Below are 15,479 nucleotides of genomic sequence, written 5' to 3'. Positions count from 1 at the left end.
CTATTGAGGGTGAATGACTGGACGATAATACTCTTATCTCCTTCTTTGGCTTCTTTACATGATAGTACGTGTGATAGTCACGAAACCTCTTTGCGGGGCTGGGGGAGCAAAGAAACTTGGAGAGGCATTTTGCATTAAGAAGCCCCTCCTTCTGTGATTCTTCTGCTGAAACTGGTAGCCTCCTGTGCAGCATAAAAGTTTTTAAATACAGATTGTGAAAATGGTTCATATGTCCCCTGATAGTTAACCTCAAATCAAATTTATGAATCTGTTTTGTTAATCAAGGATTCACTTCAAGATATAAGCAAACTTTGAGTACAGGACAAAGGTTTGGAACAAAGCCAGGAGGAGCCATGAACTTTTTGCACAGATGTTACATGGAACACAAATATTTATTGTTGCACAACACTGTTACCTTTGCTTTACCTTCTTTTTCACATTGTAGGCCGTGCCAGCCGGGGTTGCAGTCGCAGCCCTTAAATCTGTCACACCTTCCTCGGTTATTGCAGTTGTTACATGCCACTTTGCAATCTGGCCCATAAAAATTAGACTCACAAACTGCAAGAGAACAATCAACTATTGTTGAAACAACAAAACTCTCACTCGGGCAGCCCCATCTAAGCAGAGAGGCTTCTCAGTGGCACGGGGATGCTCGCAAACTAAAACAGCCTCCCTGCCACTGAAAAGCCTCTATGGGACTGAATGGACTCAGGTAAGTCCAAATTCCCCACCGCCAGCATAAACCAGTACATCGTTGGAAGGAAGCCACTAATGTCAGCTCGTCCCCTGACCACACCCCTGGACTGCCCATGATGTGGGAGCAGCAGGGGCGCTGGATACTGCCACAGCATCCTGTGCCATGTCCCAGCACTGAGGGAGGGTGGTTGTTGCCACATAGTGGCATTGGCTGCACAGCAGCGGTTTCATTCCTCTGTCTGGGAAGTTACCCGGGGACAGCGAATTGCCGGCGTGGCCTCCCCACAACTCCCACGAACAGATTCATGTTTAGATCAACCAATCATCATTTAATTTGAACCTGCTACTGCTATCCATGGCATGCCTCTCCTCAGATTCCTCTCTCCCTCAATCTGGTAGCACAATTTTCTGATAGTATAATTTTCTAACATATTTTCTGATAGCACGATTTTCTAATGTATTCATACTTGAAATACAGGTGACTACTAGCATTTCTATTTTGGTGGAATTCAGTCCATCCACATAGCATATCTGCAACAGAACTCAGAAAAGACTTTGAGGACTGAGTAAGAGTGGTCTGTAAGATTTGCCAGAGAGTTGTGGGTCTAGATAGTCCTAGCAAGGTTTTCTTTTTTTATCATTCAGCTGTGAATTCCCAGCCTGAAAGTATTTCTCACTACCACAGTAGTTTGGGATTGGCTAAGTCTTCTGTATACATTCTGTAAATCATTGTGCAAGAGAGAATTGCCTTGGATTGGATAGGCATTTGGATTCTCATATCAAGTCTGTGAAGCTTTGAAGACACATCCTCTAAAACAAAACAAAACAAAATAACTGGCAAAACTATATATTGCTGAAATCAGCAAGAGCTGAGTTCAGCCATGTACTTTATTTATTAAAAATGCAGTTGGCCACAATGCTTGCAGATCAAACATCCCAGGAGATCTTCACAAAACACCAGGTGCAATGGAGCAAATCACCAGCGGGGGGGGGGGGGGGTTAAAGTAACAAGGCAATAAAAATAACCCAAGGGGGGGGGGCGGGCTGTCTCCTCAAATACTTTATTTTGGTCTGTGCTGTGTGGACAAAAATGAAGAGACGGATTTGTTTAAGATGTCCTCAGGATGTCTTATTTTGATTGTGCAAAAGAGGCCAGTGACTGACTGCAGAAGAGTCCTCGACACTGAGGGGTCAAAGTAAAAGTAGTCCCTTGTGAATCACATTTACTAGGCAGACCTGTTTACGGGGGTGATATGCCATTGCTTTCCCCAGTCATATACACTTTACCCTCAGCAAGCTGGGTATTCGTTTTACTGAAGTAACACTAGACCAGTGTTTCCCAACCTTTTCGAGGTCAGGGTACCCTTGACCTCACTCTTCATATCTCACGGTACCCCTGCCGCCACCCTCCACCTTCCCCTCCCATTGCCCCTGCTTGCTACACCCCCCACCTTCCCATCTCAGGGTGAAGGGTAGCACTGGGGGGTGGCTGGCTGCTGACCTTGTGGCAGGCCCTGCCCCATGGGCCAGCTCCATGTCCTTGCTGGCGCCGGTGGGAGACACCACAAAAATGAGGGGTGGTGGTAGTGTTGCCGCGGTACCTCTGGGACATGCTCACAGCACCCCAGGGTACCAGGGAACCCTGGTTGAGAATGGCTGCACTAGACCAAAGATGGCAGGGGCGGGGTATGTGTGGAGAAACAACAGGCAACCTCCCCAAATGGAGGCTGCAGGTAGGCAAAATGGCAGCTTGGCTTGGCTAGAGACATTTTGCAGGAGGAGGATCCCTATGTAAAGAAAAAAACCTTCCGGTAGAAAACCCACCAGTGAAGCAAACAGCTGAGGGGTAAGTAGTGCATGCATAAATGGCCATGTTCTCAAATTCCTTGGAGCCGCTTTTTGTCCTATTGGAGGCCAGTATGTTGATGACTTAGTTCCCCAGTTGGATAAACTACAATGCTTGTGAGAGGGAAGAATTTGAGATCAAGAAAATGGTGCTGAGGAAAAGAGTTAGTACCCTTCCAGAGACTAGCATTGTAGTTCATAGAAATTAGCCCCTCTCCTTTACATGTCATTTATTTTCATGCTTTTACCTTCATCGCATTGGAGTCCTTTCCACCCTGATGCACAAGAACAGCCATATGGATCAGGCAGACAGAATACAAAATATTTGCAGCCTGAGTCTTCCTTACAGTTCTCTTTGCAAGTCCTGCCAAATGTGTTTTCTCCACAAGCTATAAAGAATAAGAGTAAAGTTATCAGACACATGAAGCATCCACTGAGGCAATGCATATGCGCAATAATAATTCTTGTTACCCACAAAATACTGGACGTGTTATCCGAAATACTGGATAAATATTGTGAACCATCAAAGCATATTCTAAACTTTTCCAGAGTGCTCTAATGGAATTAACTGAATCGTTTAAATTGGATTGCCTTTGGCACATAGAAAACGATAACAACCAAGCTCTGCTTTTAAATGTTATGCAGGTCAGCATAAATTGACATACCTTCATTCACTCTCCCAAAAGTTCCCGCAAATGACCCAAACAATAGCATCAAAATTAAAATGTGAGATTAGTTGCATTGCAAACATATTAAACGCTTTAAAATACAGTGCATGTAGGTTAAAGTTAACAAAAATTCTGTCAGATGTTATAAAGCTTGAGAAAACTGAGAGCAATACAAAAAGAACCATTCCAAAATATCATGTGGGTATAACTAAAGATCTGAATGTTCTCCAGAAGAAAGCATAACCACCATAATCAATTGTGATCCTTCAATTCAGATCCTCTCAAAAATGATGAAGATAGAAAGATTCTCAGTCTCAGTTCGATCCCAATGAATGGCTGGTTCACATCTCTCTCTCTCTCTCTCTCTCTCTCTCTCTCTCTCTCTCTCTCTCTCTCTCTCTCTCTCTCTCTGCTTAATCTACTTCACTAGGTTGTTGTGAGAATAAAATGGAAAAGGGGAGAATAACATTGTCAACTACTTTAGGTCCCCATTGAAGGGTAAAGTACAGGACAAATATCTAAATAAATAAATCCTGTTCTAGTGAGTTCTGGGCTGTTGTGGGTTTTCCAGATGGCCTGATGGTGGTTTGGTGATTTTAGCTTCTAACATTTCACCTGCATCTGCGTCTGGCATCTTCAGATGTGGCAGTCCCATGGCAGCAAGTCAGCAGAGTGAGTTGCCCTTATAGCTGTTCAGGGAGCGAGGTGAAAATATTTTATGAAAAAGTCATGGTTCTCATGGTTCTGATAACTGCAATGGGATAAATGAATCATTTTGAGAAACAGCTATTGGCTGCAGCATACTACAGTCCCTTATCAGATACCCTTACCGTTTCACTACAGAATGAACTGGAATGCCATGAAATTTTTATAATTGTCCAAGTCCAACTATGTGTCACTGGAAGCTGGGATATTCTCTTGTGCTTTGTTGTATCACTTGTTACCTATATAGTTGTGTCACAATTTATACAGTAAAGTGTGTTTATTTATTAGGTAATTAGCAGGTACATCTTGCGTTATTTTATATAATAGCCCAAGAACAGTTAAGTGTTTTCAGGTTGTTATATGCCTCTGAATATGCCAGCCACAGATGCAGGCAAAATGTAGGAGCTAAAACTACCAGACCACAGCCACACACTCCAGAAAACCCACAACAGCCAGTTGATCCAAAGCCTTCAACAATTCATATAGGCAGAAACTTTTTTTCTCTTCCCAATCCATAGTTGTATAACTCTCTATTATTTTTCCCTTTAACCACCTCATTTTCTAACCGAATGTGTTTTTTATGTAGGGGAGAGCTAGGGTACGTGCTTCAAACACTCTGTTGAGGTGTCTGCTATCCAGCAGACATTGGAATGGCTGAAATGGATGCAATTTGGCTCATTGGTATTAAATACAAGATAATACTTCCTCTTACCTTTTTCACATGTTTTACCCATAAAGCCTGGTGGGCAGATGCATTCCCCAGTATCCTCATGACAGATGCCACCATTCTTGCAATCAGGACAGTGAGAACTACAGTCGGGTCCCCATTTCTGAGATTCACACCCTTCATACAAAAATAAGATTTGATGAGCTAAATAGTAAAGAGATTCTGAATCAAATTGTTGTTTATCTTGTGTGATAGCTTTTAAGGCAGTGGTTCTCAACCTTCCTAATGCTGCGACCCTTTAATACAGTTCCTCATGTTGTGGTGATCCCCAACCATAAAATTATTTGTGTCTCAGTTCCTAAGACCATCGGAAATATGTGTTTTCCGATGTCATTCGACCCCCAAAGGGACCCACAGGTTGAGAACCGCTGTTTTAAGGCTTTGCACAGTTGCCTCTCAGTGGGGTGGATCCAACCAGCCTCTAAGAAGCCATTCTCCCCAACTTAAATTAACCTTTTAATGCAAAGACTGAAGGAAGGGTGTAAACTTGAGCCAAAAGGAAAGGTGGGATATAAATCGGTCAATAAACAAAAATAATCTTTGCTCAGTAGAGAGGTAGTATAAGTGCCCACACCAGTTATCTCTGAAATGAGTGAAGCGACAGCTAAGGCAGATGCCACACAAAAGAGGCCACCAAAAAATGGCCACATTTGGCTGTAATGCAGCCTACCGGTCATACTAGCCTGCTAAGGCATCATTACACTTCCTGGTTTGTTCCATGAAGCTACAGAATGGGGTGGGGGAAATAAAAAATATCAGACAGACCTTAACATGTGGCTGGTGGATTGTGACTTGACTTGGGGCTTTCCTTGATTTTATTGGCAGCTGATCCACAAGCATTAGGATTGGTTTGGGCATAGTCCTTCCATACATCTGTCCTTCTTGTGCATTTTCACAGTTGTGGAATAAGTTTATTTTCTTCTGCAGATTCCTTTAACAATGGGGATTTTCAAGGGAGGGAGCTGCTGCCATCAGTATTGTCCTCAGTGTCATCACCAAGGTTCTCTGAATTCCTAGTTTTCATTTTTTTAAGTCAGTCTCTATCCTTTTCTCTCACAGAGGTAGAAGGAGAAATGTATACCTCCAGAAGGGAAGGGACTAAAGGCCTACTTTTTTAAAAAGAGAGCTGGGAATTCAGAGAATCTGCTTGAACTATTATTACAACACCATATTGGCATATTGATATTTTAAGGCCTTTTAAAAAAATGAAACCCAAAACCAATCTTTAGGGTGGGGGGAACAGAGGGAGTTGCTTGATAATGATGACAGTCCAATCACTGAAAAGTGGGCTAAGAGTGAGTGGGCACAGAAAACTGACAGAAACATTATGCACAAGAAAAAACCTGACACAAAATTGACTTCCAGAAAAAGATTGTGGGAAAGGTGGTCTGATAAGAACCTGGAAAAAAACTGGGGGGTGGGGGGGGCAAAGTGAAAACTGAAAATGTGTGGAAATTAAGGAATAAACCGGAGCAGTACAGGGCAAAAACTAATGGGGGAAAACATGCAAAAAACCCACCTTGATATCTCTTATGAACAGGTCTTCAAAATACCTTGGCCCATTCTGCATAACACAAACCATTTTGAGGCTGATATATAAAACCTTTCCACCTGAATTCCACACAGGTTTTTTCCTCCAAATCTTTGGAAGATGGTTTATTTTTTTCCTCTCAAATGTTTTATTCTGAAAACACTAAATATTTTTTTCTTTTTTTCTTTCTTTTCCAATTATACATCTCTGGATCCAACCCAGTTATTTACTTGGGCCCAAGGATTCTTATCTGGATTTCAAAGTTGAGAAACAAGTCAAAACTTACTCCGTACTATCAGCCTAGTATAGGCTGAGTTAAAGTGGTTTCCTCCTATGTATCTGGCAGAATAAACTCCGGCATCTTGCAGCTGAACCCCCCTACCAATGGGCACTTTCAGCAGTTCTGGAACTTCCTGCCTGAGGATAGAATATATGAAAGTACCTGTAGAGAGAAGAATACAACTGAAGATGAGAGCAAATATACGTGTGCACTTCCTGGAGAAAAGGATATGAAATAGAATAAAGCAGGAGTTCAGCCTCACCAAAGACTAACAACACTTCTGTTTTATTTTGCCACAACATACTAACATGGCTACCCCCACTTAACTAAGAAACAATTCAGGAAGCATTCCCGCTTGTATTTTTATTATCTAATGACTAGCAGCAAAGCCCATTGTACAAACAAATACAACAGACTCTAGAAAATTGTCAGTGGGTTAATGCTGTCCACTGGGGGAGCCAACCCTTTCTGCCTTTCCTCCCACTTGGCCCCACACTTTACCACAGATAACGAAAACCTAGCCTAGTTATTCAATGAAAAAAACCCTGACTTACAGATTCCCCCACCCAACCCACAAACGCACCCAGACAAGCTCCCTAACTTTCCAAATAAGTTCTTCCATATCAGCAGCAGCTTAACACAGTTTGTTCTGAGTTTCCAGGCAGGAACGTCTTCAAAGTTCACCATAGGGACCTAATCCTGATAGGGAGAAGTACACAGTGTGGGAAAGAGGGGAATATGGCTTCCTCCTGCACTTTCCCCCGTTTCAAGGCTCACTATCACCAGGGAGAAGCACACCACCAGGGAGGAGGGGAGGCTTTCTACAGCAAGGGTTGCTGGGAGGTGTAGTCCTTGCCCCTCCAGGAGGAGCTGGAATCTGCCCCTCCAGGAGGAGATGGAATCTGGGCTGAGGATTACACTTCCCAGCAGCCCTTGTTTTTTTCTTGTTTGCCATAAGAAACATGCTGCTCAATTATGTAGTAAGATAGCAACATCAGTGACCCTCTTAAGTGAAACAATTATTATAGATAAAATAAAAGGCTGATTCCACATGGGCCAAAAACAGCGGAGTGAAAATGGCGTGAAAACATAATAAACCCTTTTACACCATTTTAAACCCTTTTACACCATTTTCACACCATTTTCACACTGCTGTTTTTGGTCCATGCGGAATCAGCCAAACTTTCACAGTTCCTGTCAGTGGAGTGAATCCAATCATCCTTCAATCATCCTCCAATCAACCTTCATTCAGGTTGGAAAAAGATTCCTTAGGCTGGAGAAAAGCTTCAAAGGTGTGCTCTGTGGGGTGACATGATAGCGTTGCCAGCTCTGGGTTGGCAAACACCTGGAGATTTTGGGGGGAGGCTCTGGAGTAAGGAGGATTTGAGATGGAGAAAGTCTTAAGTGGGATATAATGATATAGAGTCCAAAGTGGCCATTTTCTCCAGGGAAACAGATATGGGTTACTTGGAGATTAGTTACAATTCCAGAAGATCTCCAGCCACTACCTGGAGACTGGCAATCTTAGGTTCAACCCCATCATCTCAGAAACATCACTTTTCACTTCTAATGTTCAACTGGCAGTACTCTAATTATGAGAGAGAGAAAGTCCCAGCTCTGGCAACAATCTGGGCAGATGACTTTTGGGAAGGTCCCTCTTCTGTTCAGCATGCAGTATAAAGCTATGAAGCAGGCACTCTATCAGGCTGCCTACACAGATGTGCGATGGCAGAATCATAGCTATTCTTGATGACCTTGGTTCAGCTCTTTAATAAGAACCCACATCCTGAACACTGTGTAATTTCATCATATGCACTCAGGAGTCAGAATGGAGAAACATGGGTACCATTTTTGTAGATCACTGCATCTTCCTCCTTAACCACCTTTCTGTGGAAGGGAATGGTGATCCATTCTTCCTTATTCGCTGTAATAGTTAAGGCCACTGGAAGGAAGGAAGCTAAAACAAAAATAAATGTAACAATGAGGATCAGTTGCAATAAATATGTCTCCCTTATGAATCCTTCCAAACAGAAGATGCACTGATACACTGGGGCTGAATATATGTTGTTAAAATGCAACTACACAACACAACTCAATTTATTTAGAAATACATAGGAATGTTGTAGCACTTTAAAGACTAACATTTTATTCCAGCAGGAGATTGCATGGACTAAAACTCACTTCTTCAGATGCAACAAGTAGATCCTCACAATACAGACATTTTAAGTATGGATATGGAAAAACTCTTCTGTTTCTCCCCTGAAAGTCTCAGCACTTCAACAGATTAACTTTAGAGAGACTGTACTGGGATGTTAAATTTCATTCAAATTTCCCTCTTGGTTTGAACAAAGACTAGGGATTTCTCATTTGTTACAAAACAATTGCAGAATCTGGGACTGACCACCATTACAGAGATTAACTAGATTGGCTTAACTAGCAAAGAACAACAAGCAATGCAATCCTAAACAGAGACTAGGTCTAGAATTTAGGCTTTGAAGGGTGTAACTCCATTTACAATTGCACTGTAAGTTTCTTCGTGCATGTGCCATCAATAAAAAAAGGGGCCATCTTAAATTCGCAAATATCACGTTACAATTATGTACAGTAATAAAAAACCTGTTTGTGTATAACTTTTTTTAAGGGGATCGTCTTACATTCAGTGTTGTATTGCTTTCAGGTAAATACAGTAGTAAATGGTAGCTGCTTTTTTAGTGTTCAGATTTAAGTTTACATAATCACTTTTCACCCTGTACTTCCTGCTGTGTTTGAACCTTTGCAAACAAACAGGCTTCACAATACATCCAAGTTTAATTTTGGCTTCCCTGAGTCACCCTTCCAGAGCCTGCCTCTTTTAACATGTTGTTTAGTTTACCCACACAGTCCAAGGTTCACAGAATTGTCATAATGGAAAGGAATCCATGTTCTTCAGTGGGCTCAGTTCCAATGTATTTTTAGCTAGTGCCCTATATTTGAGCTGTTGTTTTGCACCCTTCCAGAGCCTGCCTCTTTTAACATGTTGTTTAGTTTACCCACACCGTCTGAGGTTCACAGAATTGTTATAATGGAAAGGAATCCATGTTCTTCAGTGGGCTCAGTTCCAATGTATGTTTAGCTAGTGCCCTATACTTGAGCTGTTTAAATAAGAACAATAACTATGTTTCAGCAAGATCTGTTCGCACCACTTGTTTAAAAGTCTTATTTCAGGATCCATCACTTCCATGAACCCTCTGCACCATGCACCTTTTGACCTTTGACTACTGCTGCTGCTTTAGAGGTTGCTCTTAGAGTCCCTTCTTACCCACTAGCTCAGTAATACTGTATCTGATGCTAAGAGTAGTTGCATGTGATAGTGGTTTTGGAAGGCTTCCTACGTACACATAAGCTCTAGAGTCAGCCCTGTCTGCTGCCCTGATAGGGTAACCCTGAACAAAGTTATACTCTTCTAAATCTATAAGGTGAGACTTTGTTTAGGATTACTCCCAGAGTATAGCTGTGTATAGCTTCAAATATAGCTGTGGAAAATCAGCTACCACTTGGGCTCTCGCATTGCCTGCTACATACTTTCCAACACCCATTTTCCAGCATATTTTTTGTGACCATGAAGGCTAAAAGTTGCTTCTTTTGAACACTGAATACCAGGATACTTAGAGAATGGAAATATATGACCAGTTCCACATCCTGTGGGTTTGCTAAACCATATACATGGATCCCTGTTTATACTTCAGGGTTTAAATGCGTACAACTGTGTGTGACTCCAAAAATGCACTGAGGTACAACTTAAAAACGATTTAACTTGATCCTATCCCACATTTAATATTTCTCTTTCCTTAAACACTGATCTAGGAGGTATTATTTATTTGAGGAGTTCTCTGAATCTTAAAAAAGCATATGCCATCCTTGTAATAGTCATCTAAGGAAATGGTACAGATACGATGTAATGTAAACAATAAACAAATTATGAAGCATAGTAGCTTAGTTTAAAGTAGCAAGATGATAATCAAGAAGACAACTGGGCTGTAAAACTCAGAGACAAGGGAAAAGAAAAAAAATCAACCACCCAAACCACAACCAAACAGACTTTGCCTAGAGGGCATAAGAGACCCCCCCCCCCCCCGATTTCGTTGAATCTGTGGTCACTTGAAGAATGTTGAGAGCAAGGAATAGGAGCCTCCACAGAATGGGTGCCACAGTGGGTCAGGGCCAATCATAAAATGGGTATCATGGAATACTAGAACCAGTCACAAAATTCTGCAATGTTGCAAACCAAGCATCCTTCTGCTATGAAAATGGCTGTTTCTGGGTTTTTCTGCTCCAATGAACTAGAGAAAAGCTAGGACTGGCATTTTTGTTTTGGGAAGAGATCATTTGGGGAAGAAGCAAATAGGCACCAGGAACCCCCTCAGTGGGCACCATAGTACCCATGGGACCATGTTGGGGAATTACTGTCTTAAAAGATGTCAAAAAAGGTATTTTGTACTGGGTTGTGGAATAAGAGTGCTTCAAATTACCTTCTTGTGGCATCTTCATTGTGTGTATCCTTGTAATTTGATCTTTGAATTTTCCTTCACAGAAATAAGCGCCAATGCTTTTATCAGATTGTGCTCTTTGCCATACCACCTTTTTTGCTGTTCCTCGTGTCTCATCTTCAGTTACTATTAAAGGGTCTTGATGCTGGTTCATCAACGCTTCATAGTCTCGCCCAATGGTAAGAGAATCTGAGGACCACCAGGTTGGTGCAATACAGACAAGTGATGTCTCTGAATCAGCCACAGTAGGAAGAGAATTGATCAGCATCAAGTCCAGGGCTGTTCCCACATTACCTACAAAAGAAAGGAGGAAGTCTTATTCCAATGTTTGAAGAGTCCATTTACCTCTACTTCAGTGGTTCTCAACCTTCCTAATGCCGCGACCCTTTAATACAGTTCCTCATGTTGTGGTGACCCCCAACCCTAACATTTATCCATTTTACAGATGGAGAACACTGATGCAGAGAGTCTGAGGCGACCCCTATGAAAGGGTTGTTCGACCCCCAAAGGGGTCACAACCCACAGGTTGAGAACCGCTGCTCTATTTGTTTCTGTGCATGTTGCCAAATCTACATTTATTGAGATAACCTGAACTGGAAAAGTGGTGATGGGGTATTTCTCCTATCCCTGACTCTTCTCACCCTAACTATGCCACACTCATACTGTAGGACAGTATTTCTCCTAGCCACATTTAAGGGAACATTTAAAGTTCCCTGGATGGCTATTTATAGAGAAATCAACCACCAATTTTGCCCTGCCAGTTTGCCAGCCCCTGTATTTGCCCTCTCTGGGTTGGATCCAAGGTTGCTTTTTTGCTAGTAGAGGAGGAAGTGAAGGAATTTTTTAAAACCCATTTCACCCACCTGTCTATCTTTATGCTGCAGGGTTGCCAAACACCAGGTAGGGCCTGAAGATCTCTTGGAATTACAACTGATCTCCTGAAGAAAATGGCTGTTCTAGATGATGAACTCCATGATTTTATACCTCGCTGAGGTTCCCCTCCCCTCCCCAAATCCTCCCCTCCTCTGGTTCCACCTCTAAAAATCTGCAGGAATTTCTACACAACATGTGTTGAGGCTAAATGTTTGTGTCCTCCCTTTTTTAGCTTTTTAAAGAAGGCATAATTTTCTATTTCGTGTTGTGATTTTTCTCGTCAGTGAAACTAAGAAAACAAACAAGCATTACTTTTTTCCCTCCTGCAGGATGACCTCAGCTTCCTCTGGCCCATGCAATGCAAAGATGCATAGGCATACCTTACAACTGCAATAACGATTTACCCATTAGTCTTCCTACCTCCATCCAAGTTTCAAGGAAGCTGTCTGCCTTTAAAAATGATTTAAAATGGTACATGAACATTTAATGCATTGCCATAAAAAGTATACTTCATTGCAGTCAGTTGGTTCAAGACAGTGTCCACGTGTGAGTTGATAACATCATGAGTGCCAGTCAGTCAGTCATGAGACCACAGGCCTTTACAATACCAAGCTTATGCTTGTACCACCAATCAAGGCCAGGACTACTCTTCCTAAGGAACCACACACCTGTTATTTTATTTTAATTTAATTGGTATTTGAGTTAAAGCACAGCATGAATGGAGACCCAAAAGTGGGTTATGATTCTCTTTCAGGTGATTCTCTTCCAGCACCCACCATATTGTGCTGTTTTTTCATTTTTTCTTCCAGGATATTTCAAATCAAATTAGAAACCAAGGGGCATGAGTTATTGTAGAGTTGCTGTCTCCCTGCTCATTCACACACTGTGCATTCAAAGCCTAGACCACTAATGCCCAACATGGGTTCCATGGGTTCCATCATACCCACCAATGTGTTTGCTTGCCCCCATTTCCTCCTTCCTCAGTGCAAAAAGCTTTCCTTCATCATACTAAAACTGCAGGGTGTACCCATTTGGAAACAGCTACCTCAATCATAGGAGGATGTTTGGCTTTGAATCTTTCAGTGTTTTGTGGTTGGCCCCAACTGCCTCGGCAGCCACATTATAGTTGGTTGCGTCCCTCATGACAGCTGCTTTATGGTGGCACCAAATTCCAACAGTGGCCATAGGATGAACAAGGTTGAGGACCCCCACCCTAGCCAAACCTCAGAGTCATTTCTCTCAAGTCAATCAGCATGGTGACCAGCAACTCTTCCTAAGGAACCACACACCTGTTATTTTATCTTAATTTAATTGGTATTTGAGTTAAAGCACAGCAGGATGTTTCACAAGGCACCAGCACTTTCAGCAGTCACCTGTGCTAATGATTCTCAGACTATGAATGGAGACCCAAAAGTGGGTTATGATTCTCTTTCAGGTGGTTTGCAAGGCCAGGACGCTTAAGGAGGAAGAGGATGAGCTGGGGGCAAATCTGAGTTTGCCTGTGCCTAATGTGTGAAATGACATTATTCGGTTTACTTCATTTATTTACTTCATTGGTTGATTGATTGATTGATTTACTTCATTTATACCCCCAGTGACTTTAATTGTTCTCCTTCCCTCCAATTTGTCCTCACAGTAAACACCCTGTGAGGTGGGTTAGACTGAGAATGTTACTGGCCTGAGGTTGTCCAGAAAGCCTCCATGGCAGAGTGGGGATTCAAACCTGGTTCTCCTAGACTGTGGTCCAACACCTGCTAACCACTATAGCATACTATTGTCAAACCCTGAATCTATGACTCAAATCAGACTCTGTAACTTGAAGGTTAAGCAGCCTTTATTGGTAGATACATGGGTAAGAGGGAAGAAGCTGGTTCTGCCAGAACATTCACACAACCCCAGTGTATCAAACCTGTCTCTCCTTCCCCCTCCCTAGCCCAAAACTATATAAGGCATGAAAAGCAGGAATGCAGGATGAACTCAAGGTCAAAAGATTGAGATAAAGCCTTTAGCTGTGAGAGCCTCTTCCCGGGAAAACGAAAGTGTTTTGGTCAATTCTGTGGAGCTCCCGCTCCCCCCTGGCACCTCTCTGCTGGTTGCCAGGCTCCAGCCTGACAACTATACAGAATGCTATACATTATAAATAATACACACAAAAATTATATACTTCTTCACTGATAACTGATATGAAACTTCTATGCAAAGTTACTTGGCAAGTGGGTCCTGAAATCTACAGCAAGAAATTACAACATATTTAGATGTGGTTCCCACTTTGAAAAGTCTAAGAACAATCCCTTATTTCAGTGGTTTGCTTGAACAGAACACATTATCAGAAACACAGCAGAACACATTACCAGAAACACAGCAGCAGTGGTGTAGGAGGTTAAGAGCTTCTGTATCTAATCTGGTGGAACCGGGTTTGATTCTCCGCTCTGCCGCCCGAGCTGTGGAGGCTTATCTGGGGAATTCAGATTAGCCTGTACACTCCCACACATGCCAGCTGGGTGACCTTGGGCTAGTCACAGCTTCTCGGAGCTCTCTCAGCCCCATCTACCTCACAGGGTGTTTGTTGTGAGGGGGGAAGGGCAAGGAGATTGTAAGCTCCTTTGAGTCTCTTACAGGAGAGAAAGAGGGGATATAAATCCAACTCCTCCTCCTCCTCCTCCTCCTCCTCCTCTTCCTCTTCCTCTTCCTCTTCCTCTTCTTCTCCTTCTAAAGTGGTTGAACTACGTACATGTTTATTAGAGTCTGTCCCCTTTTGTTGGTCCGTCTCTCTGTTAAATCACTGTCCCTATTTTTACCTTTTAGAGATGCTGTCAAAAGTGTGACATACTTGGAATTGTCTTCCTGTCAAGTCTCCAGAAGTTAAATTTCTGCATGGGGTTGGTAGCAGACGTATCTTGTCTCCAAGGCACATGCATATGATACATAGATATGAATATTAAAGGACCATGTTGTGTACAGCTGAATTTATAGCAGCATCCTATGATGCTGCTAAAAAACATAAGCATGGTTTAAGGGCACACAGCCAAGCAGGCATGGGTATAGACTGTGTCAGAATGGAAGACCACTTGGGAACCTATGTATTGCTTTGACCTTTATAGAACAAGGTCTTTTGAGGGTTTTCTTTCCTAGACAATATTGGACTAAAACAACTTTATTGGTTTTCAAATTAAAGGAGAGCAGGCTATGGAAGAGCAACCAAAAACTGCAGGTAAACTCTTGATGAATGCATTTTTATGCAAGAAAATATAATGAAACAGTTCAGGAGTCATTTAACAAGAGAATAGTACTACACATTGCCATCTGTACACTGCACTGACTTCTACCTTTGTTGTAATCTCTCTTCTCTTGCATTGTTTACTAGATGTCTCACACTGTTTGATCAGTTTTTAAAAACCATTTTCTGATCTGTCCTTTCAACAAAAGATATACCGGTAAGCTATAACTGAAGCAAATAAATACATTCAGCAACGTGTAGTGATAGCAGAATTGGGATGGGTCTCTAGCAGTGACCATTGTTAGGAAAATACAGGGCTTTTAAGCATGTCCCATGAAATGCTGGAAAGTATTTATGAAATGTTGGAAAGTATGTGCTGCTGTCTGAATGATGTTATGATCATCAGAATCC

At 42.1% G+C, this 15,479-nt stretch overlaps 1 protein-coding gene across 2 annotated transcripts in view; it reads right to left on the bottom strand.

Annotated features, from left to right (window-relative positions):
* The window catches only part of TEK (TEK receptor tyrosine kinase), a 46,881-nt gene that overhangs the window by 22,380 nt on the left and 9,022 nt on the right, over window positions 1-15,479 (bottom strand). For both annotated transcript variants that reach the window (XM_048504762.1, XM_048504763.1), the window contains exons 2-7: window positions 10,961-11,272; window positions 8,299-8,409; window positions 6,459-6,614; window positions 4,627-4,758; window positions 2,790-2,930; window positions 427-558 (exon numbers count right to left, since the gene is read on the bottom strand). In XM_048504762.1, the coding sequence (XP_048360719.1) occupies window positions 427-558; window positions 2,790-2,930; window positions 4,627-4,758; window positions 6,459-6,614; window positions 8,299-8,409; window positions 10,961-11,272 (984 nt within the window). The remainder of the gene's footprint in view (window positions 1-426; window positions 559-2,789; window positions 2,931-4,626; window positions 4,759-6,458; window positions 6,615-8,298; window positions 8,410-10,960; window positions 11,273-15,479) is intronic.

This window comes from Sphaerodactylus townsendi, linkage group LG07 (genome assembly GCF_021028975.2).
Source record: "Sphaerodactylus townsendi isolate TG3544 linkage group LG07, MPM_Stown_v2.3, whole genome shotgun sequence".
Taxonomy (NCBI): Eukaryota; Metazoa; Chordata; class Lepidosauria; order Squamata; family Sphaerodactylidae; genus Sphaerodactylus; species Sphaerodactylus townsendi.
The sequence above is the reverse complement of the archived record's forward strand: the minus strand, read 5'-3'. Positions and strand labels throughout refer to the sequence as shown.